The following is a 22,923-nucleotide window of genomic DNA, read 5'->3' on the forward strand; positions in this document are numbered from 1 at the left end:
TTTTTTCCTCGAAAAAGGCACGTGACTTTGTTGTTGAGATCCACAATTGGCTTAGCGCCAGCGTACGCTCAGCATATCCTCAGCTGCTGCTCAGCAAAAGTTTTTCCTCCTCTTCTTTTTTCTTCAAGCCATCCCACAATCGCCAACGAGCACCACCACGGTATTGTCTCGATCAATTCTCACCACATCCTCTGCATATGCTGACACTATTCTAGATGACTTCCCCCTACGCCAACCCCGGCATTTCCAATGCCGCCAACCCTAGCCGCTTCGGCTACCACCATGGTGAGCATATGCAGGGTGTGGGTTGAGCTCCGTTTGACCATATGCTGATCACATGCAGGCCCCATCCCCAACCCCAACGACGGATGGGTCCCCGATGGTATGAACCCTGCTTGTGCATCGCATATGCTGAACACTAACTCAATTGATGCAGAGGTCCGCGAGGCCCATGACGCCGGTCGCGCCTGTAAGTATCCAGCTTCACCCAAATGCAGGCTGTGCATATGCTGACACCATTCTGACCAGACACCGTCACCACCGAGATGAACGCCAGTATGTGCTGGTCCGCGGCAGAGAACAAACCCAGCATATGCTGACCATCAATTCAGACGCTCCCAATCCCGCCAGCAACCTCTCCTCCATCAACACCGGCGTGTAAGTACAGCATGGTCTCTGCCTCATCTCAGCATATGCTGACAATACGCTCAGCTGTGACATCGTCGTCGATGCGGCCACTGGCGCCATGTGCGGCACCGTCACCGCCTCCCAGCCTGCCGTAAGTTGATGCTCCGCATATGCTGGGACATTACTGACACTACACTCAGCAACGCCGCCACATCCGCACGGCTCATGCTGGCGCTGGTACGTGAACAGTTCTGGCACATCCTCAGCATATGCTCACAATATCCCAGTCACCAACCGCCCCCGCGTCAACACCACCGTTGCCGAGGAGGCTGCCGGCAAGACGTATGTGCTGAGCATATGCGCTTCTTCTTCTCTTCCACAACTGGGCATATGCTGACTTCATGCAGTGCTATCCAGAACTGGGTTCGTTCCGGTGGCTGGCGCCACGCGAACTACATTCGCGAGCCTGGGTATGTTCTTTGTCTCTTCTCAGCATATGCACAACTGACACTCTGACAGTGTTGGACCTGAGGGCGGCCTCATCCACACCTATGCCGACGGCATGGAGGAGCTTGCGTGAGTACATCCCCGGTACACTCTCAGCATATGCTCAGCTAACGTCCTATCCCAGTCGCAACGACGCCAACTTCGCGGCCACCTATGGCACGCACTTCCACCGCCCTGTGAGTGCATCTACTGAGCATATGCTCGGATCCGGAGGATGCCATTTACTTTACCATATATCTTTGCCATCTATCCCCCCATAACTAACGCAACAAGGCACCGCGACATGGTGCCAAGTCACAGAGACGTGTGGCTGTGAGGAAGGTGTTGGGGAGCAAAAAGGCATCTGCTCTCAACAAGCAGAACACATCCCTAGCACATGCTGAGGATGTGTCGAGTCTCTGCCCTCCAACACCAACATCACAGCCACGCCGAGCCGCGACCGAACCGATACCGACCGAACACGAGCAAACAACATGGGGAATATGTGCTGGGGATGCGTTAGGCATATGCAGGACTGAGCTAACTTTGATGCAGCGCAGCGGCTCCGCCCCCCCTTCTTCGCGCAAGCGCAAGAACGTGAGTAGAACATCATCTCCACACATGCTCAGCATATGCTCACAATCAGTCCAGCGCGGTGGCCCTCCCCGTGAGGAGAGCCCTCCCTCCCCTCCCCGGCCCCTCCCCGCAAGAAGGCCAGTAAGTACACAGCATGCTCTCTGCATATGCTCAACACTAACCACGCATCAGCTCCCCGCAAGAAGGGCAAGGCCCCCGCCTCCTCCTCTCGCGTTCTCCGTGAGTACATCCCGCACATACTCAGCATATGCACAGCTAATCCCGAGAACAGGCTCCGCCCGCCCCGCGCAGGAGGAGATTAAGTTCGAGAACCCGAACGAGATTTGAGCATATGCCAAGCATCAACTGCACCAATAGAGTGCAAGTCTCTAAGCATATGCTGGGAACAAACTGGGAATGAATTACGTCTATAGAGTAGAGAGCGTCGACAGACACTCAGCATATGCTGAGAATCGCCGCGGTAGTTAATGACAACGAGGACGATGCTCCTCCTATGCTATACATGTTCTGTGCATATGCTGAAATGATACTGGTGATATGCTTTGCTTATTCCTTATCTAGATCCTGTCTTAGCTGAGCTGCCTCTGCCTCTAAGTCCCGGATATGCTTTTGTCGCCTTAGCTTTTCTACTTCATATTCAAGCTGTTGAATCCTGATTTCATCTTGCTCTCTTTCAGCCTGAAAGCGTTGCTGTTGCGAACGACTTTGTGCCTCTTTTCGCTGTGTAAATGCATCTACTTCACGTTGACCCATTGACCGTGAGTGTGTTGCTCTTTTTCGTGGGTGGGAACGAACTGTGAGTGGTGATGATGCCAATGATGAAGCAGGTAAAGGTGGAGATGACCCTAAGGATGGGGTCTGCATGAGCGGTGTGGATGCACAAGGTGTGCTTGGAATATGCTCAGTATATGCTGAGGATATGCGGAGAGCTGTGCTCTCGTCATCAGATAATTCTTGGCCACTTGCAACATCACCCTCCTCAATGCTAAGTATTGGTGTATCATATGCATTATGGGGGTTAAATGGAAGATCTGGGTTATTTTGTCGACGTTGTGCTTGTTGCTTTTGTCTTTTGTTTCCTTTTGCAAGTGAGCGGGTATATCTTGCTGTTTGGCTCTGATTCCTCCATGAAGATTCAATTCCAGTCTGAGTGAGGATGTTCGTTTTCTTTGCTTCTTGGAAGGCATGAAGCTTAAGCCTAGAAGATGTTAGGTATAGTATCTGTATGTGCTGGACATATGCAACGCATATGCCGGGAGTATGTCGAGTCTATCACTTACCGAAGTACAGCAGCAAGAAGCTGAAGTCGTTTTCCAACAGCCCAATTATCTTGGCTATGGCTTGATTCAACAATATTATCATACTTCCGGGCTAATACCATAGCTTCAGGTTGAATATTGCTAATAGAAATAGCAAGACCAGACATAATCCAACGAGACTTTTTTCCCTTAAACCAGGATATTGTCTCTGGATATTGTTTGGTGATGCCTGCAATATGCGCTGCATATGCTGAGGAAGAGTCTGATTGCCATACTCTCCATAGCTCTTGCTCAGCTGGGTGATCAGGAAACTTCTTACGCCAATTTCGTCGCACATGAACCTTGCAAAAGATTAACACGTGACATAGATGTTCCTCCCATGTTCTTGAAGGGTCAAGATCAGTGAGGTAATCGCCTAAGCCTGCTATATACTCAGCATATGCTACGCATAGATCACGAATAAGTATAAAATATACTCAAAAGTAACTTACCACCAGCTTGTTTACCATCCATATCCATTGTAATAGCATAAATAGGAGAAGGAGAAGAAGGATCAATATGAAACCATTCTCGCTTTATACCAGTTACCTGATAAAGCTCCTCAAAGCAATACTTAAAGAGAAGCTTATAACCGTCTCGTGAGTGAAGGTTTGTCCATGCATAGACGTATGAATCAATTTCTAGTATAGTTAGTGCATGTGTCCAGATCATATTCAGCATATGCTTAACATACTCTGGGCATCTGAGTTCCATCCACATATTTTAAAGGTATTCGTTTCTCCTTTAACCATCTTAAAAGCTACATCAATTTCTAAAAAGCTAGCCTTTAAGAAGGCTTTTGCTTTAAAGTATTCAATGCAAATAATAATAAAACGGCCATTAGGTAATATATGAACGTTTCTGATCCAGCGTTCTTCTGATAGCCTGGTCTTGTCATATGACCATTCCCGAAGTATGCCTGATAAATGCTTAGTATATTCTGAGGACCTGTAGCGCATATGCGGAAGATATGCTTCATACCTGCAAAGCTACAACCAGCTGGAAACTCAAGCAATCGCGCTCTTCGAATCAGGACTCCAATGATATCCTCATTAGATAAGGCTGTATGAATAGCAGAAAAGCAAGTTGCTCCAAAGGCACGATAAACCTCACGAATCCCAGGATTCATTAGTAGTTTCCCTATATATGCTTAGCATATGCATAGTATCATATAAACATATACTTAACATACGTGTAGTTAAAGTTGAGATATCTGGCTCTTTTGAAAGCCCTAGTACAAGGCGATGTGATAACCAAGATGGTAGTGTTGTTGGTAGTGGTGGGATATGAGTATGTGAGCCTCGGCAAAGAAGAAGAATAAATGGAAACCGAATCTGGTTAATAGGAACATAGATATCCATCTTAACAGAACACTTGTGCGTTTGAATTCGCCCACTGCCTCTTCCAGCTGGATGCTGGTATCCTGTGAACCTATGATCAGTAAATGCTTAGCATATGCCGGGCATATACGCACCACATGTTCGCCTTGTGCTCGTTGTCTTCCCAACCCAAACACACTTATTACTCCACCCTCTAAGTCGCCCAGTATCACAAAGCTGGCGTAAATAGTTAACATTGAATTGACTTTGATACTGTGGAATTCCCCATGCTGTATGCCAAGGCTCTGAGTTACTAGACCGTGGGCAGCCAATAAATGTAACCTACATAGTGTTAATATAAACTAAGTTCTAGAAGGGCATATGTTAGGCATAAACTTACATCATTCCTAGTAAAGGTGGTAAATCTTTGGTTTCTACAAGTAGATACTGGCTGTTTCCCATCTCTAGCTGGCTGTTGACAAGGTCCATCAAGCTTCCAGAGCTTTTGAATAGACTCAAAGTAACTAGAATATATTATTAGCACCTCATAATTGAGACATATGCATAGCATATGCGCAACACATGCCTCGCATAGGCTTCACTTACGCTTCCGTCTGACTCTTAATATCCTCTGTAAGTGTAGGTACAATTGCCATTCTTTTTGCTTTTTCTCGAAGGATTTGATGTGCCTTAATAGCATTACCAGAATCAAAAAGCCTATGTGGCTTTAAAACAGATTTGCGAGTAAAGCTACAGTGTTTGATCCCACTGCATTTCAGGGATTGGTGCCAAACTTGATTTTTGCCTGGACTACTCTCAATATATGGTTAGCATATGCCAAGTATATGCAGAGACAATACTGAGAGTATGTTACCCAAGAACTGGACATCCCTGCTGGCTTATTTTCTCCTTATGTTGAGTTGAGTATTGGATAGTGTCTGTAAGTATGCTTATAAGTTGCTGGGCATCTGATTTTGAAATATTGCTATTGTTTTCGTAGCATGAGATAAAATGTAAAACCCCTGTTTTTGAAGTCTTAGGAAAAAGAGGAGGAGTAAGGTGATCTTGGACATCTCTTGCAGATGTTGCGTATCTTCCTCTGTTGTTGAGAAGGACTCCAAATTGCTGGATAGATTCCTGATAAATTCTCAGCATATGCTCAGTATATGCCCATCCCACATCCGGTATATGTTAAGGATACATATAAAACTTACTTCAGACTGACCCATCTGGCATAGTAACGTCTTTGGGTCATAGTGATTGCTTGCTTGGTTATAGCTATTAAGCCAAAACTGATCCTAAAAAATGTTTAGTAAAATAAATAATATTGATAAAATAAAAACTTACATCATTAACCCATCTTCCTAACAGATAATGAGATCCAGCAATTGCATCTTTATCATTATCTTGAGTATTATCTTCATTAATACTCTGATATCCTGCATCTTCTCTCTAGTCTTCATTTTCATCCTCAGATCCACTAAAAGATAATATAGATAAAGGTGGTGAAGTAAAATCAGAGTCGCTACTAGTGTCGTCTGGCACATTGTCCATTGCTGTTGGATCTTAGCGAAGTATGTGGTGAGTATGGTCTAAGCCAGGCCTCAGCATATGCAGAGACTGTACTCAACTTATACTCCCTCAGCACCTATATTTTATTGCTTGCTTATCCTCGTTTCCTCGCTCTCACCGCCTGTGAATGCAAAAGATGATGCTAACTGACCTTCACCGCTACTTTCTGCAGGTTATGCTCTGCGTCTTCCTCGTATATGTAGAGCATATGCGGAACACATGTATCGACAATGCAGGATTCTAGCTTGTCTCTCAACCAATCATAGTCTTACACTGTCCTACGCTTATTTATCCTCTTCATAACTGCTGTATAAACTTTTAGACCCCCCTCCGAGTTTTGATCCACTTTTCGGAAGCCCCCCTTGGTACTGCGAATACCCCCCTCCGAACTGTACCCCCGTCAAGCAAGACTGCTTCGCCTCCAAGCATTCCAACGGCGACTACACAACAGAGTTGACGTGGTTCCAGGTCATTGATACTTTATCAACAGAATCCACACCACCTGTAGTGAGTGAGTGGCGATCAAGGCCTTGATAAACGGCCAACACCAGAAGAGGGACCTCGGACCAACGAATGGCAGCGCCACATCAATGGTCGTGACCCGGCGGGGCCAACGGACTGTTACAAGAGGGATGATCTTCGGGGTGAGCGAGAAAGGTAGCTGAAGGCGGGCGTCACATCGGCGGCCCAGAACCAATGAGCACTGTTGGCATGAAGAGTGTTGAAGTGCATTGGTGGGACGCTGGAAGTTGTTAGTGTCAGGACTGACATGACAGACAACGCGGAGGCCCGCAAGATGGGAGACCCGGGCCGCGGGGGCGAGAGGCCATAGACCTTCCGACCACCCGCGATGTTGGTCGGCCGTGTTGAGAAACCTGGCGTGCCGTTGTCGCGGGACTGCGGGCAGCTGTCAATGACGGTAAGAAGACGTCGACGAGTGTGTAAGACGAGCCAAGTGCTGTGAGGTCACTCGTCAGGAGCTGGCATGAGAGGGGCGAGGTACCGATACGAGCCCTCGTTGGGTAGCTTGCCTACCCCTGCGTTGGATGGGCCGCAGGTGTCTGAGTGAGGGCGGCTAATCAGCGACGGCGGGAGTCTAGATGAGCGACCGACTGATACTATTGAAATGAGGGGAGGGGGCTGCTTGGTGCCTGGCAGCATTGTAGAAGCAAGAGACGGCAGACAACGCAAACCCTCTGCCTTGGAAACCGTTGGGAACAAGAATAATCCGCGGGCGACGGTCAATACAAGGTTGAATGCCTTGAGGGCATGATGGGATAAACGCCGCGCCGGGATGATGTGCTGCAAGTGGACATTTGCTATCTGGTATACCTATAGTGTGTGATCGGTGAGCACTAGGCAGGTGTCACTCTGCGTCGCGATTGTCCATTTACACTGCCGACGGATGCCAGGGGGGCATCCATCCTTGACCGGCAAGCTGAGAAATCGACTGCCTACCTAGTTGAAGGGGGAAGGTGAACGGACTTTATCAACGCGTAAGGTAGGGCAGACTGGGGACGAGGCAGATTTGCATGTCTCTTTCTTTCAGGGCTTTAATTGATGTCGCGCTTCCATTGGGAGACGAGGGCAGCTTCCCTTGCCCGAAACGGGAACACGACGTGATTTCTTGGATTATTATTTGATGAATACCCTGGCGAGCCCACTTATTCCCGACGCGTCTCATTGGTGGTCTATGTCGCGGCAAAAAGAAGGAAGCTGCAGTAGCACCGCCTTCGCGCCGACGAATCAGGAGCGCCAGACAGTCAGCTGCATGAATGTCGCTTTCCTTTGGTCTCCGCTTTCCGACTGCTCTTGCCAGCTTTTTTTTCTTGCGTCTGTGCCCCATGTCAGTGCATTGCCAAACCTACGGTGTGTACGATGTATGTCCGGCCTGGAAGAGGGAAGGAACGCTGAAAGGAAGCTGAATTGGAGTGTGAGAGAGAGAGAGGGCGTGTCTCTCTCACCTGCATTGGCCCATTTTGTTCTCGACACGACGTCGTTCATTGGCGCTTCCACGGAACTCGCGCGTTTGACCACGTCTTTCTTGCAGTCGCAGTCTCTTCCGCCGTCTCTTCTGGCCGTTGTTCCCAATTTCGCACCTGCAGACAAGACACCTGCATACGCAGTCGTCGAGCCCGTCTCTCTCTTTGCATGTTCCTCGTCCGAGGTCTGAGCGTGTAGCTCCTATTCGATTCGATATCCTCCTCTCGCCTGGTAAAACCACTCGACGCCTTCATCACCTCGGTCAGTCTCGAGGGTCGGCGCACAAGCACCATCAAAGTTCCAACTGCTAGCAGATCATTGTGCATCGCCCCCTGTCATCCCGTCCTACCTGGCCCGGCATACCTCTTCTCACCCTCACCCCTCTCCCCCCCTTGGCCCTGTCCCTGGCCCCTGGCAGACACGTCTGGGTGGTGCATCTCCATAGTATCACCATCTCCACTCAGACCGCACCGTGTTTGCGTGTGTTCCGCGTCTCTTTTCGTCTCTTTTAGAGCAAAGGTACCCCCGTTCTCCCTTTGCTGCACCATCCTTCCCCTCGCACCATTCCCTTCGCGTTTGTACGTACCTCTTCTCCTCCCATTGACCAGGCGCCTACTCGCACTCAGACATCCGTCATCCTCGGAATACCAACTACTGTACTTGCTTCTCTACGCAGTACCTTGCCTAGCGTGCCTAGCTGATAGGTACGGTAGTGTACCACCAACCTTGGCTGCAAGGCCTTGCATCAAACGGCCAACACCGCCTGCTACCTAGGCACTCGTCCCATCCTATCCCGTCCGACAATAAACCGCCAACCTAAACCGAGACCATCCACCACCACTGGCCACCCCAGACCCGACCCGACCTTACACGCCCATCGCCATCACGTCCGTCTCGTCCCCTCCCAGGCCCCTCCCGGCTCCGTGCACACGCGCGCCATCTGCCCCCGTGTCTCTCTCTGCCTCCCCGTCGACAGTCGATCGCATCTCAGCGTCTTTACCTACCTTGGCTGACTTGACCTCGCGACTGACCCCTGCTCCCTACCAACTCTCACCTCTCTCACCCTCTTTTTCTCCCTCTATCCCCCCCTTCCCACTCCAACACCCCACGCAAGCTCTTCCCCGACTCCGTTTCTGTCGTTCTCTTCCTCTTGCAACCAACTCAGCTCCGCTTGATTCCTCTGCGTGGGCGAGAACAACAAACAAAAAACAAGTACGCTCTCTACTCCAACTTTGCCCACCACCGCTGCTCTCAGACGTTCAACACCGAGTCTGTCTGGCACCGACTTGCTTTCACTGGGGTGTGTCGACGGGACACTGTAACGACTCGAATCCCTTGTCTCCGACTTTCCCATTCTCCACGAATCGACTCGACCGTCGATCAAAGAGGAGTCTGGACCTTGAACTCGAACTCTCCGCCTGGCTGTGCTGCACCTATTCCCGACGACGCACTGCACCGCGCGACACCACGCAAATCCACACCGGTACCCACATCCACTTGGTTCATCGCTCGCGCTCGCGCGCACAACCGCAACGATCCACACGATGGCCACCATTTCACGTCAACCATTTGCGCCCCTCGACGGAGCGAGATTGCAGAACCTGACGAGCATTAAGAATAGACAGAACGGTATGTTTGATCACTCTACGACCAAACACGTCCATTCCCTCTACCCAGATCTCGAATGTTTCTCTCGTCCTGCAACCGCAAGTGTTGGTGCTGCATTTGGACCTCCCCGCGCGAACCGTCGCTGTGCGAGTTGAATGCGCCCGAATCCTCAGCACAAGCACTACTTTCAAAGACCAGCCATCAATAACACCAGAATCTCCGCTGACATCCTTAACAGCCGTTTCGCCTGCTTCCGGTGGCAAGCGCAAAGCCTCCGACATTGTAGACACAGACGACTTCGAAAATGTCGACCCAAGCGTCTTCTCCAAGCGATCGAAAGGCTCCGATAGCTTTTACTCTTCCAAGGAGGCTCTTAAGCCCTCCTCGTTCGTCCTGACCAAAGCCGCACCCCTCGCCGAAAGCCCTGCCTTGGCTTCCACCCGGCCTGCTCTGCCTCGGCCTCGTAACCTGCTCCAACCCAAGTCGCCTGCGGCCAAGATCAACACGGTCATCGCCAAGTCATCCCCGCTCTCAGCTCCCGCTGGCCGTTCACCTACCCGTGGCAAGCGCTCCGGCATTCTCTCAAATCGTCGCCGAACCGCTGGTCCTTACACCCGTGTTGACCCGCCTTTGTTCAACCTGTCGTCCTCAGCTTCTGCCCCTTTCAGTCTCGATGCTGCTCTCAAGGGCACAATCCCGAGCTATGCCGCCCGTGCTTCTGTCGCCTCGTCTTCCCGGACTGCTGCCAAGGACCTGCTTGAGCCTGACCTGAAGGCGTCTTGGTTCTTTGATATCCATGAAGACACGCCCGAGCAGGAGATGACCAACATGTTGCAGCATGGCACCTGCGTCCTCGACATCAGCTCTGACGAGGAGAGTGGACGCAAGGCCAGCAGAGACCGCGCGGAAGGCCGCGACAAGGAGAATGTGCCGCCTGTCGATGATGTGAGCCAGACTTCGGCACGCCGCTCTGTTAGTCGTACCGACGAGGACGACATGATCGTCGAGAAGGAGAGGATAGCGCTAGGCGAGATGGATGCTAGCGAATTCTACGCCTTTGGCTGTGATGAGTCGTCCGTCATCATTATCCCAGCCGATGATGACGAGGGTGAAGAGGCCCCCATTGAGGCCGCGTTGCCCGTAACCAGCGATATAGCCCCGGAGCTCAAGGTAGACCCGCTCGAAGTGCCGCTCAAAGAAAGGGACGTTGAGGAGCTTATGGGCAAGTCGGCCGATCCAGCACCCAAAGCGGCGCTGCTGGAGCCAATAGAAGGGACAGGCGAAACCTTTGAGTTGTGGGAGAGTGGAAGCGCAAAAGACGAAACCGAACCCGTCGTTGCTGAGTGCTGATGAGTGGACTTTTTGCTTTTCTTGGCCCGCTTGGCGTGAACTTGCTTCTTCGCTTCCAACTATTCACCATCTTTTAATTACGGGTCTAATGATTCATGCGGCGTTGGCACGGTTATTCTGCTTCTTCGGATGGATGGACGGGCAAGGACGAAGCGACGGGAACCCTGGGACACATTTCGTATAGGAACAACGGATACAGGTGTTGGATTTTGTATAAAGCTGGAGTTGGAGTATTGCTGTTGCTTTTGGCATTGTTTCAACTGTTGATATCCTCATCAATAGAGTGTTGTTAACGCTTCGATCAATTCTGCGCGATATGCTATGGGATGTGCACTTCTTGTCTGACCTAACGATGTGGACCGAGACGACAAGTCCTTGTAGCTGACTGGACATATACATGAATGAAATGGCTCTTGTCTATATCCCTTGACCTGTTAAATGCGAGTTGCACGGGTGGCCCAACGGCGCCGTTTAGCGTTAGTATAACTCAGACCGGTGACTCCCACGTGACTGCCGCCCACGCGGCCCTGCCCGATGGAATTCCGGGCCCCACACGGCCCGTTGATGCCAGTGACCTTCACCACTTCAGGACCGCACCACTCGACGACAGGTGCACCTCACCAGCATCACACCTGCATTCGACCAATTCGCTGGTCAAGCCACACGCCGACCCCTTACGTTCGTCGTTAGGGAATTCAGTCTTCATCCCAGGCCAATGGCATCCATCAACGACCTCGCCACGGCGGCCATAGCCACCTCGGCCGCGACTAGCGGCGGACCGGCCGGAGATGACGTGCCATCCGTCACGACGCCGCCCGCCGGTGTCGTCCGTGGCGCTTTCGTTGTGTTTGAGGGCCTGGACCGGAGCGGAAAGACCACGCAGGTCAAGCTGCTTGAGCAGCGGTTCGTGGAGCTGGGCAAGAAGGTCAAGGTCATGCGTTTCCCTGGTGAGTTTTAGTCGCCATTGCCAGCTTTTGCAGGGCTTGCCTAGGGTCTTCGGGGCTATTTACGAGTCGGCATAAGAAGTGTCGGGGTCAATGGCAAATACAGACATTGTGCGCATGTGCGAAGAGTCAGCGGCGTCACATCAAGACCCTTTTGCACGGGCAAGCATTCCTTGAAGTTTCATCACGACTAACAGTCGGCCTAGACAGAACCACTCCCATCGGCCAAATGATTGACGCCTACCTCAAGAGCTCAGTCGAGATGGAAGACCACGTCATCCACCTGCTCTTCAGCGCCAACAGATGGGAAGCAGTGTAAGTTCCCCCTTCGTCTGACCCACGCCACATTACAGCCGCGGAAGAACCCCTCTTACACCCGGCCCAGAAAAAACATACAGGCGCTCCTTGCGTCCGGCACGACAGTCATCTGCGACAGGTACTACCATTCGGGCATCGTCTACTCGGCCGCCAAGCAGAACCCGCACCTGAGCCTGCACTGGGCGCGCCAGCCCGAGCTCGGCCTGCCGCGGCCCGACCTCGTGCTGTTCCTCGACCTCGAGGAGGCAGTCGCGAGGGAGCGCGGTGGGTGGGGCGGCGAGGTGTACGAGAAGGCCGAGTTCCAGCGCCGCGTGCGCGAGCTGTTCTGGGGCCTGAGCCTGGGACGGGTCGGACCGGATGGCGGGCTCGGCGAGGAGGGGCGGGTCGATCGGGAGTTTCGGCAGGAGGAGGAGGACTTGGTCGTTGTTGATGCGGGTGCGAGCGTGGAGGAGGTTGCGGAGGAGATTTGGAGAAAGGTCGGGCCCAGGGTCGAGGGGGTTGAAAAGGGTGAGGCTGGGACAACCGTGAGGGTTGTATCGTGATGGGATGGTGAGGCCTGGTGAAAAGCGTTGAGAGTTGGTTGAACGGTGATGGTTGAGGATTCGGCGGCGGGTGGTGGACCTTGGCGTCTGTGAATCTTTTATTGCAACCGTGGATGGGAAGACTGTAAGGGTGGAAAGCAAGCGACGCGATAGAGCAGTCGTGCAAGTACATCCGACTTAGAGCTCACGATTAACGACTGGAAGGCCAGCAAAAGGAATTTCGTGGCTTTTGAATTGTCAAGAATGACGACCTCTGTTGTCCTCAGTTCCATCACTTGCTCATATCAGGAGCGTAGAACGACCAGAATAAATTGAATAAAGACTAGATTTCCCTATACCTCGATACCATTGCTCAGCTGCTCACCCGGGAACAGTCTCGAGTAGCGGCCAAAATTTCTCGTATAGCTTACACTGGTCATCCAGAATGGCGGCATTGGCCAGCGCCATTACACCAGGCACATCCCCCATGTCTCCCAAGATCGCAACATCAAGCGGTGCGTACGATGATCCCACGGCCGGCCACCCCGGTCCGGCGAAAGGGTTCTTAGCGAACTGTGCGATGGCCCCTCTGAAATACTCGTAGACCGCGTACGACTGGGACGTGAACGGCGTGGTCTTGGGATCGGAGAAGAGCAGGATGAGGTCCGAGCCGTGGAACTTACCCAGCCAGCCGTACTCGTCGGGCAAGAAGGTGAGGAGAGACGTGTTGAAGTGATAGCGCCACGTTGAAATGTTATTCGAGGCAGCCGTTGAAGCCAGAATGGATTGGGGCTGCGAGGTTTTGGTTATCATAAGACTCCATCAATCAGAGAATGAGGGACCATACGCAAGACCACAGAAAGTCTGTGTAGATGGCTGCGGCAACGTCAAAGTCCGTGACGAGCTTCGGGTCAGACCGGTAGACGGACACAATCGCATCCCGGGCTTCTTTCGGAACGAGAAGAGGCGGGAGGTACGCATCGAGAAACGCCGTCATGTTGACTTGATCGTTGACCAGCCCCCGTCCCTCCTCCGCCACAGTCCCCGTCAAGATCGGGACCCTGGCGACCTTTCCGTCCCTCCAGAGTTCCCCCGGCCAACTGAGAACAGTTAGGTTATCAACCTGTGGCACGAACAATATTCGATGATCAAGCATAGCGCCAATCAACGTCTCCGCGGGCACATCCCTCATACACTCTAACCCGTTCGTCGCGTTGCTGCACTCCACCGCCGCGGATAAACCTGTCCATGCCTCATCGCCGGTGGAAGGGACCGCTGTGAGCCCGAAGCTCGTCTGCCCGCTCGACATCACCGCCGCGCGGAACGGCAGCGAGGCGTCGTCAGCGTAGGCTTTGAGGTGATGATCCACCGAGAGGGCGCCCGCGGACTCGCCCCAGATGGTGACTTTTGACGGATTGCCGCCAAAAGCGGCAATGTTTGCTTGGACCCAGGAGAGGGCGAGGCGTTGGTCGTGCAGACCTAAGTTACGTTCCGCCAGTGGAAGGTCGGGGGACGATGGGAAGCCGAAGACTATATTGGTCAGTTCTATTCCTAGGCGGGCGGCATGGAACGGAGAGGTACCATTCGTGCGGTAGTTGAGGGTTACGGCGATGATGTTGTCATATGCTGCAAAGGCGGAGAGGTCGGATCTGCCGTGGCCCAGCTGCCAGCCGCCGCCTGGGATGAAGACCAAGACCGCGAGATCGGCGTCAGGGGAGTGAGCTGCTGGGGCAAAGATGTTGATGCTTAGGCAATCTTCGCTTTCAGGGGCTGGAGGGTTGTTGAAGAGGCCTTGAAGTAGTTCGGGTCTGGGGCCGAGCTCTTCATAGGATAAACATGGTCAGCACTGCGACATCAAGGACAGTCAGATCAGAGGGCGAGGTGTTGGCGCATACCACTGATGCCGAAGTTTTGAAGACACGCGGGACCAAAGCCCGTTGCGTTGAACGTGTTCGCCCATGGCGCCGGTGGTTCGGGGAGAGAGAATCGGTGAGGCCGTGCGGCGTAGGGGACTCCTAGGAACTTGTTGACTGCTGACGCTGCGTTGGGGAGGGTTGTAGAGACTCCCTGGATCAAGCCCGAGGATATCGTGGCTATTGGCGAGTCCGTAGCGGATGTGCCGATAGAGAATAGGAGTATGTTCTGGGCTTTCATGGCTCTTGTACTTGGACGTACTGTCTTCGTCTAGTAGGTAGTTGCTTGAATTTAATGTGAGGATTACAATAAACCTGCCCATGCAGGAAATCGGTTACCTATCTGGATAGATCGATGAATTTGTTTTCCACGCCTTACTTTATATCTGGGGCACAATCCCGTCAACTCCCTATCTCATGCATATGACATCAATACAACTCCCAAGGCTCACTGGCAGCATCCTTAGAATGAAGCAAAGTCTGCCCTGCCGGGCGCATTCATCATCTCCGGAATGTCGACGTTGGTCCGCAAGTCAAGTACTCAAGAAGCCCGCAGTTCTTCAGTGACATACCCAAAGACATTTCATTGGCCAGAGGGCTGTTATCCACCAATGTCATACATGCTTTCCAAGGCGAAGGACTGAGCTACAGGCACACTTGGACAAAGACTCCAAACGTAGCGCGAATACGAAAAACGAAACCAGAAAAAGGGCGTGCGGGGGAGGGGCTGATTGGTTCCAAAGGGACCCTAGGCGCGAGATCCCGACCTACACGAGATACGAGGCCAAGACTCTAGATGAGATCTACAGGCGGCTCATATACCTAAGTAAGAGGGACGGATGGCATAGAGAAATCGGTCCCGACTGCGCGGAGCAATGTCGATCACACTGGTAACACGGAATTGGAAGGGACGCAAATGAAGAGATGGTGATTGAAATTCATGACAAAAGAAATGGTCCAGTAAGGTGTCATGGAGAAGTCCTGTTTAAAAAGACATATAAAAAAAGAGGCAAAAAAGAACGCAGCGCTTCTGTTCGTAGCTCGTAACCTCGTCGTATCCAACAATCCGTCCAGAACGCCCTAAATTCGCAGCCCACGATCCCGACTCCCATGAACCCATCAAACCGGCTCCGGGCTATGGGTGACAACGATTTGCGGCAGAGGCGCCCTCAGTGCGGCCCGGTACGCATCCACCCTCCCATCAAGCGTGGCCGTCCCGACCGTCGACAACGACGCGTTCCGACTCACGCCGGCGTCCACGGCGAGCTGCTCCCAGTCCTTGGCCCACGCCGTCCCGGGTGGTGGCGGGCACGGCTTATCCGTGTTCGGCGCCGGTGGCACGAGCCTCCCGTTTCCCGGGCACAGGCAGGCGGGCGCCGTGGCGGGGGTGACCTTGATGACTGGTAGCGGCGTCGGCGTCGTCGCGAGTTCCGGCAGCGGGGGCAACGGCTCTGGGATGGGGAGCATGATGCCGAGGGAGTCCGGGTGCGGGTACGGGATGGGAGGGACGGGCGGGACGTTCTCTTGGCGGCGGGGGTAGCTTGCCTTGCGGACGAGTTTGGCGCGTGCCGGCGCCGGGATGGTGTGTCGGTGGTTGGCGGGGAAGTAGTAGTAGGCCGGAGGGGTTGGCGGGCGGCTGCTCGCACGGCTGGGGGTTTGGCCTCCTCTGCCTTGAGGTCCTTCTCAAAGGCACTGACGAGACATGTTATGGTGTCTCGGCGATGGAAGCAGGGCAGCTCAAAGGGGTGGGATGCGATCTCGAGGACAAGGATAATGACAATGTTGGCCGTGCTAGGAGGAATCAGTCTGGAGTTGGCATTACCAGCTGGGCGGGGTCCAAACTTACATCCCAACTGTAGAAACCGCCAGGTTCAGCTCGGTGATCGGGCTCTGTGTCACAAACCCAGGGTAGTGTGACATGGCCACTGAGGAGAGGATCGTAGCCGGAACCCAAAGAAGTAGCCCGAGTCGTGCGACGATGAAGGCCCATGATACCAAAGGCGACTGCAGCGACTGCCTCCTCACGACCTGATAGTTGCGGAAAGAGACGAAGATGTGCAGTGCCACGTACATGGGCGAGATCATAGACTGCGGAGAAACGTTAGCTTACATTCCAGGGAGCCACAGTTGCCCTGCGTGGTCACTCACGGCAAACAGGATGAAGCTTTGGCTCAGACAATCCCGCTCGCCCTTCTTCGAAGGTCGAAACTGAAGAGCCGACAGACACAGGCCTCCGCCGGACGCGACTATCATGAGAAACATGACAATAACCAGGAGGATCGGGAGAGGTTTCGGGGGAGACTTGGTAGAGACGTCGCTTCCCGACATGGATGACTTGGTCTCGAGCGACTCGACGACACTGACGGTGTCGTCGCACTTACCTTTGCAGGGAGGAGCCATGACGATGGGATGTGAATGTGTCTATTGAGGAGATACACCGTGGTCGCTTGCCTTTCCACATCATCAATAAACGTCCTACATGGCAGCTTCATATATCACTTGATCTGAGATGGCTGGTCATACCCGCGACAGCTGCCAGCGCTTGCTCTTGTGGCGGGTGGGCTCCCAACATTCCAGTACGAAACACGCCTGGATATGGAAAATTGGGGCCAGGGGACATTTTGGGGGGTTGACGGGTGGACTAAAGCAATGTCGGAACTCAGACAGTCGATCGATCTGCTGCATTCCTGACCATGGCTACCGAGACAGGGCATGGGCTCGCGAGGAGGGCGGTTGGTGTTTGACCTGAAGCCAGTCAACCAATGATCTCTGTGAAAATTTCACGGAACGTGCTGCTCTACCCGAAAACACATGCCAGTGACGGTCCGCGGCTGGCGGACAGCTCCTCAGACGATGGGATAGCCATGGACTAGGACCCGCTAAGGCAGGGCACGACAAGCCCCTACGCAGCACTTGAAAGCGGTTGGTGATTTTCAGGTACACTGTCCTAGATCCAAAAGGGTTCACACGTATGATCACGAACAGCAAAAGGCAGCATTGGAAACATCGCACAATAGATCCAAAACTCAAAATCATTGTATATTGATGGGCCAGTCTTATCCAAGGGAAATCCTGCTTATGGAGCCAGCTTCTGGCAATGAACGGGATGTTGCCTTGCTCGCTGACGGACACGGCTTGTGGACAGAACGAGGGTGCACAACGACAGCAGACTGTTAATCACGCCAAAAAGAAACACCCACGCGTACCAAAAGGAAATCGTGCATTTAGTCCAAGGGAATGAGATCATGCGCCCCCGAACTCGAGGTCGAATTACATCAACTCTCCCAGGCGAGCCTCACGGTCACCCGCCCAGTCGTCCTTCTCGTAGAAGCGGAACACGAGATCGTAGTCCTCAAAGTCGTGAACAATACGGTCAATGCGACGGTATCCACGAACAGGATCAACCAGGCGCTGAGCGGCAGTCGTGCGGGAAGCATGGTCGCCCATGCCGTATGGGTTGGCGCTCTTGCCCTTGGCCTCAAAGAGAGTGACACTGAAGCGGCCGGGCTTGAAGATGTCGACAACGTGCTCAATGATCTCAGCAGTGGTGCGGCCACTCTGACCGCCGGGAACGTTGGTCTCGAAAGAGGCGAACGAGCAGTTGGGCTCAGGGGTCACGTGGACTGTGAAGTAGTGAGCGGCGTTTCCACCCTTCTCGCTCTGAGAGGCGTCCTCGCCATCCGTGATGGCAGGAACCACGCCGTTAGCGGAGAAGCCGCAGGGACTGAAGAGGTAGGCGTCAACACGAGCACCAGGGTACTTGCTAGTAGGGTAGACGCTCGACAGGCCGCATCCCTCGGAGACGACAGTGCCAATAGCGTGACCCTCGGTGGTCAAAGCCTCGGTCGCGGCACGCTCGCCGTCGTTGAGGTCTGACTCGCAAGTGTTCTCGAAGACGTCGACGTGCTCATCACCCGACTTCTCGGGGACCTGAGACATGTCGCCCAAGCTCTGGTGCGCGTCATCTCGAGCGGCCTGGGTCTGCAGCAAATGCGACTTGTCGGTGGCGACCGCACTCGCGTGCGACAAGTAGAATTGCTTCGCATTCTCAGGGTCGAGATCGGTCATGAGAATCTCGAGAGTCTCGTCGCTGCGCTCCTCAATGCCGCTGCCAAAGCTGGCCACGCTGCCAGTGGGAATCTTGGACGCGGACCCCGGGGTCGCCTCCTTCTCGTCCGGAGTTCGAGGGGGGGTCAAGGTCTTGTTTGGCGAAGTGATGTAGAGGTACCAGTGGTCACCGTTCATCTTGCCGACCATGTAGGCGCTGCCACCTTCAAAGAGGTCGTCCAAGTATTTGACTTCGGACCTCCAGCTGCGGTGGGGACCCTGCTGGCGATCGGGGAACAAGAAATTCTTGCGGCTGTAGAAGACGCGGTAGGGGGTCGCGGCAGCCTTGATGTCTGTCGCATTCTCGGCATTGTGGAAGGGGAATCCGGCATGCTCGGCAGCGATGTGAAGCAGTCGCTGCAGACCCAGGAGCAGAGTGGTGGTGCCGCAAGTCTTGAGAATGAGCTTGTGAGGGAAGACGAACAAGCTGGACTCGGATAGCAGGTAGGCGTCGACCGACTCGGACTCGAGGACGGAGAGGATCTTGCAGTTAACCATGTCGAGCATGGTGACCCAGGTGTCGGCGGAGACGGCCTTCAACCCGTTGGGCTGGGCGCTCGCGGGGAGCGACTCAGGGCCGGGGGCGAACCAGACTTCGAGGAGCTTCTCAGGGCCTAAAGTGCATGCTTGTTAGCGGCTGGAGGAAGAGGGCGTAGCTTGCGAGGCTGGTTTGACAAACCTTCAAAGGCGTTGCTCGAGTCTAGGTCGGCAGCCACATCGTGATTGATGGTCAGATGAGGAGTCGCCTCAGCCGGGGAGAGGGCGTAGTCGTTGGGGACCGAGGGGTTGACCATCTTCTGCGGGACAGGCTTTCTGGGCGCGACCCGGGTACTCGAGAGAGTAGAGTTGGACGAAGAAGCCTTGGGTCGGTATTCGGGCTAGAAGTCCGCGGGACACTAGCTACCGCTCAAACGAACTTTGCGGCGTCCGTTTGAGAGAGTAGGCCCACAGGAAGGTGGACGTTCGTGGAGGCTGGCGGAGCCAGCAGCAAACAGGATTATGAGGGGTCTTAACGTCTCTCGAAAGGACGTTAGGGAGGTCGGGCTTGGAGGGGAATGAAGATGACCCTAAGGACCGGAATTGTGTCTCGACTGTTGGGCCTCGCTCTGGCAGACACCGATACCTGTGGTGGAGTATCGGACCTAGCAGACGAGGTTATCTGCGCGATCGAGGATTGGGTTGATGGACGGCGTAAAGCGCGGAAGCCTTGTGGTCCGAATATCGAGGTGGTTATTGCCTAGTGTCTTAAGCAGGTGTTATCTGGGCCTGGAGAAGAGGGCGGTTAGCTGGATGACACCGACTTCATGAGGCGAATTTGGCTGTTGCGGCCGGTCAATGAAGAGATGGAAGGCGCGCAAGTCAAGGTTCTCTTCAAAGACGCAGTGAACAAGAGGGACGGGAACCTACTTTGCGGGCTTGGAGAGGAAGCGGAGGAGGTCGATTTGGTTCATAGACGGCCAGGAATCGGCGGTGTTCGCGGAGCGCGAGGGGCAGCAAACTGGGCCACCAAGTGATTGAGAGATCACCGTTGCAAGGTGCTGGTGTAGGTTGGTGTTTTAGTCATGAACAGACGTGAAGTTTGGAAGAAAAAGGGATTGGACGTCGCGCAACCGAAGACGAAATCGGTGTGAAAAAAGGTCTGGGGAACACAATTTTGAAGCTCGAGACGAGATTCTGTCGTCGTGGTTTGTGGTTGTGGTTGCTGTGGTTTGGACCGGTGGAGGGGGGAACGATGTCTGGTGGGTAAAAAAAAAAAGTTGTTTCTGCAAATCGGGCGATTGCCAGCTGCGGTGGCCTGGGGCGTCCCCTCCCCGGCTCTCCACACAAAATTTCAGCCCAAACCACCTGGAGCTGTAGAGAGGTACATCGTCGCATGTACCCTCTCCCTTCCACTATACTAACCTATACAAGACGACGAATGGGAAGGCCATCGTCCCCGGCACTCCTTCGCCGACCGACTCTTTGCTGTACGACTGATAGCTCTGGGAAAGCTCCAATGTGTCTTCGGCCAACAGTCCCGTCTCTTCCCTAGTCTTGCAGCCTGAAAGTTGCTTGTGCGCGCGTCCTCCCCGGCCTAGTTGGTGGGTAGTTTTGCTCGGGAGAGGACGGACGGAGCAAAGACATCCTGGAGGGGGGACGTTCGAAGGTACCTAGCATAGGCAAGGTTCCGCACGGCTGATTGGGCGCGCCACAGGAGACATGTGTCGCTGAAGAATGAAAACGAGACGTCATTTTTCCACCGTGCCATGCCCGGAACCCAAGGGAAATACCACAATGGAGGGGTAGAGTGTAGGCTGTAAGCCGTCCAAATATAGACATTCGGTCTGCGAGGGTGCGATACAGGGGGGGCACGCCGACCACAAGGCGAGGAGCCATTGAAAGTTGGCAACATGCACAGCACGCATGAGCGATGCATCTCTTGCCATTGTGAATTATTCGTGTTGCATTTTTTGCATTCCTTGCGTTGCATCCCATCTCCAGCGTGTACACGTGTAAAAGTCGCCCATACATGCGGTGAGAAGTGCTGCGCTGCCGCTACATGTCAATCAGGTACCGCCGCGACATTGCGGGGCGCCTCATGTCGACGAAGCCAGGGATTCCGCCAATCTCGAGTCGCCCTCACGTGCCCCCAAGCCTCCTCTGCATCGAGCACTGGGCCGCACATCGGACGCCGTTGAGAACAGCGGAGTCGGGGGCCCAGTGTCTTGTAGCGACATCGTGATGCTTCTTGACCGCGTCTCAGTCTCTTCTTGCACCACTGGTGCGCCCCTGGTAGACTGGTCACTAGCCACACTCCTATCCAACAACTCATGGCCGTCTTGTCGTGGTTTCATGTCTTCGTGTCGCTGATGGAACTGACAGTCATGTTCGTCGGTGTCCAGCTCAGATGATGCAGTTGTAGAGCATCGCATGCGCCTGCTTCGCCATCGATAAGCGGACGTCGGCACACTGTCGACCGCCGTTTTGGAGCCTACTGCATGGTTTCTTCGGTGCTCATGACTGGTTTTGAGCTTGGGTTTCGATAGTGGTCGTCAGATTTGCTGTAATGTCGCTGAAGATGCGAGACAGCGAGCAGTCCTGGTATTTCTCAACGAGTGTGTCGCCCTTGGTTTCCCCCTCGGTTTCGGTCTTGCCAATGTCGTGACCATGAACTTGGGTTCCCTGGGGGTACACGGGTCTCCTGCCGGACTCGACCAGCTCGCCAAACTGAGGGTCGATGGGGACGGTGCCAAGGAAAGGCACGCCAAACTCCTGAGCCATGACGGCGCCGCCGCCGGAGCTGAAGATGTTGGTGCACTCGGAGCAATGCGGGCAGACGAAGCCGCTCATGTTCTCGACGACGCCAAGTACCTTGAGTCCAGTCTTGACACAAAAGTTGAGCTCCTTCTTGACATCCGCTGTCGCCACCGCTTGGGGCGTCGTGACAACAACCGCGCCGGCCACCTGCCCTGGGCGGGCATCGCGGAGAAGCGTCTCGGCCAGGGAAATGTGCTCATCGCTGGTGCCCGGGGGCGTGTCGATGAGGAGGTAGTCGGTTTCGTCCCACAACACGTCGGAGAGGAATTGCCGGACCATGGCCGTCTTCTTGGGTCCACGCCAGACAACGGCGTCGCCTCGCCTGGGTAGGAGGAAACCGAGACTCATGGCGTGAAACGAGCCGATGCCCTTTTCTTCGACGGCATCGTGGACCGGCACAGGAAGCCAGCCTCCAGGGGCTTGTTTCACTTTCTCGGCCTCAATGGACAGCATGCGGGGGATTGAAGGGCCCGTCAGATCGACATCAAGAACGCCAACCGAATGCCCGGCTAGTGAAAGGGACAGGGCAAGCTGAGTCGTCACGGAAGACTTTCCGACGCCGCCTTTGCCTGACAAGACCTATACATTGAGTTCAGTCAGTTGCTTTAGGAGTCCATGCAAGTGAAAGAAGGCGGGGTCGTACCAGCACAATGTGCTTGACTTTGGAAAGCGACATGGCAAATGCTCTTTTTTTCTTGGAGATGCAAGAAACTGGTTTCGAACTCGCGATGCAAACTTCAAGGTGATGACGAGGAAATTAGGACTGGCAAATTTCCCCAAACTGCAGGATCTTAAAGTTGAGGTCGAAGAGCAAGTCGAGCCCGACTCATTTGAAATCAGCGCGGCGATGTTCTCCACTCGCGGCCAGCACCTCCCGGTAGGTTGGTAAGCACAGAAAGGCACGAGAACGGCGGAGTGAAAACGAATAGAGACCTGCTAGTGCCGGACGCGGTCAAGGTTGGTCTCACGGCCTGGTGCTTTTC

The 22,923-nt window shown here is 53.8% G+C and overlaps 7 protein-coding genes across 7 annotated transcripts; 3 read left to right on the top strand and 4 right to left on the bottom strand.

Annotated features, from left to right (window-relative positions):
• Positions 1 to 215: 215 nt before the first annotated feature.
• Positions 216 to 2,037, top strand: ColSpa_12313 (uncharacterized protein; the record flags this gene model as incomplete). The annotated part of the gene is made up of 12 exons (XM_049278525.1): positions 216 to 285; positions 344 to 469; positions 529 to 555; positions 612 to 657; positions 712 to 778; positions 828 to 864; positions 915 to 969; positions 1,035 to 1,097; positions 1,147 to 1,203; positions 1,259 to 1,310; positions 1,669 to 1,710; positions 1,966 to 2,037. The coding sequence occupies 12 exons, from the start codon at positions 216 to 218 to the stop codon at positions 2,035 to 2,037; spliced, it is 714 nt and encodes a 237-aa protein (XP_049134482.1).
• Positions 2,038 to 9,426: 7,389 nt separating this feature from the next.
• On the top strand, positions 9,427 to 10,840 carry ColSpa_12314 (uncharacterized protein; the record flags this gene model as incomplete). The annotated part of the gene is made up of 2 exons (XM_049278526.1): positions 9,427 to 9,511; positions 9,729 to 10,840. 2 exons carry the CDS (start codon positions 9,427 to 9,429, stop codon positions 10,838 to 10,840), a joined length of 1,197 nt encoding a protein of 398 aa, XP_049134483.1.
• A 715-nt stretch (positions 10,841 to 11,555) lies between these two features.
• On the top strand, positions 11,556 to 11,798 carry ColSpa_12315 (thymidylate synthase; the record flags this gene model as incomplete). Its single annotated transcript, XM_049278527.1, has 1 exon — positions 11,556 to 11,798. The coding sequence occupies one exon, from the start codon at positions 11,556 to 11,558 to the stop codon at positions 11,796 to 11,798; it is 243 nt and encodes an 80-aa protein (XP_049134484.1).
• A 333-nt stretch (positions 11,799 to 12,131) lies between these two features.
• On the bottom strand, positions 12,132 to 14,777 carry ColSpa_12316 (putative secreted metallopeptidase; the record flags this gene model as incomplete). Its single annotated transcript, XM_049278528.1, has 4 exons — positions 12,132 to 12,615; positions 13,009 to 13,415; positions 13,471 to 14,444; positions 14,519 to 14,777. 4 exons carry the CDS (start codon positions 14,775 to 14,777, stop codon positions 12,132 to 12,134), a joined length of 2,124 nt encoding a protein of 707 aa, XP_049134485.1.
• Positions 14,778 to 15,655: 878 nt separating this feature from the next.
• ColSpa_12317 (uncharacterized protein) lies at positions 15,656 to 17,156 on the bottom strand (the record flags this gene model as incomplete). Its single annotated transcript, XM_049278529.1, has 4 exons — positions 15,656 to 16,184; positions 16,383 to 16,624; positions 16,685 to 16,917; positions 17,060 to 17,156. 4 exons carry the CDS (start codon positions 17,154 to 17,156, stop codon positions 15,656 to 15,658), a joined length of 1,101 nt encoding a protein of 366 aa, XP_049134486.1.
• A 650-nt stretch (positions 17,157 to 17,806) lies between these two features.
• Positions 17,807 to 19,437, bottom strand: ColSpa_12318 (S-adenosylmethionine mitochondrial carrier protein; the record flags this gene model as incomplete). Its single annotated transcript, XM_049278530.1, has 2 exons — positions 17,807 to 19,257; positions 19,323 to 19,437. 2 exons carry the CDS (start codon positions 19,435 to 19,437, stop codon positions 17,807 to 17,809), a joined length of 1,566 nt encoding a protein of 521 aa, XP_049134487.1.
• A 2,200-nt stretch (positions 19,438 to 21,637) lies between these two features.
• On the bottom strand, positions 21,638 to 22,616 carry ColSpa_12319 (cytosolic Fe-S cluster assembly factor CFD1; the record flags this gene model as incomplete). The annotated part of the gene is made up of 2 exons (XM_049278531.1): positions 21,638 to 22,519; positions 22,584 to 22,616. The coding sequence occupies 2 exons, from the start codon at positions 22,614 to 22,616 to the stop codon at positions 21,638 to 21,640; spliced, it is 915 nt and encodes a 304-aa protein (XP_049134488.1).
• Positions 22,617 to 22,923: the final 307 nt, after the last annotated feature.

Source organism: Colletotrichum spaethianum, assembly GCF_022836535.1.
Source record: "Colletotrichum spaethianum MAFF 239500 DNA, contig61, whole genome shotgun sequence".
In the NCBI taxonomy this organism is placed as follows: domain Eukaryota; kingdom Fungi; phylum Ascomycota; class Sordariomycetes; order Glomerellales; family Glomerellaceae; genus Colletotrichum; species Colletotrichum spaethianum.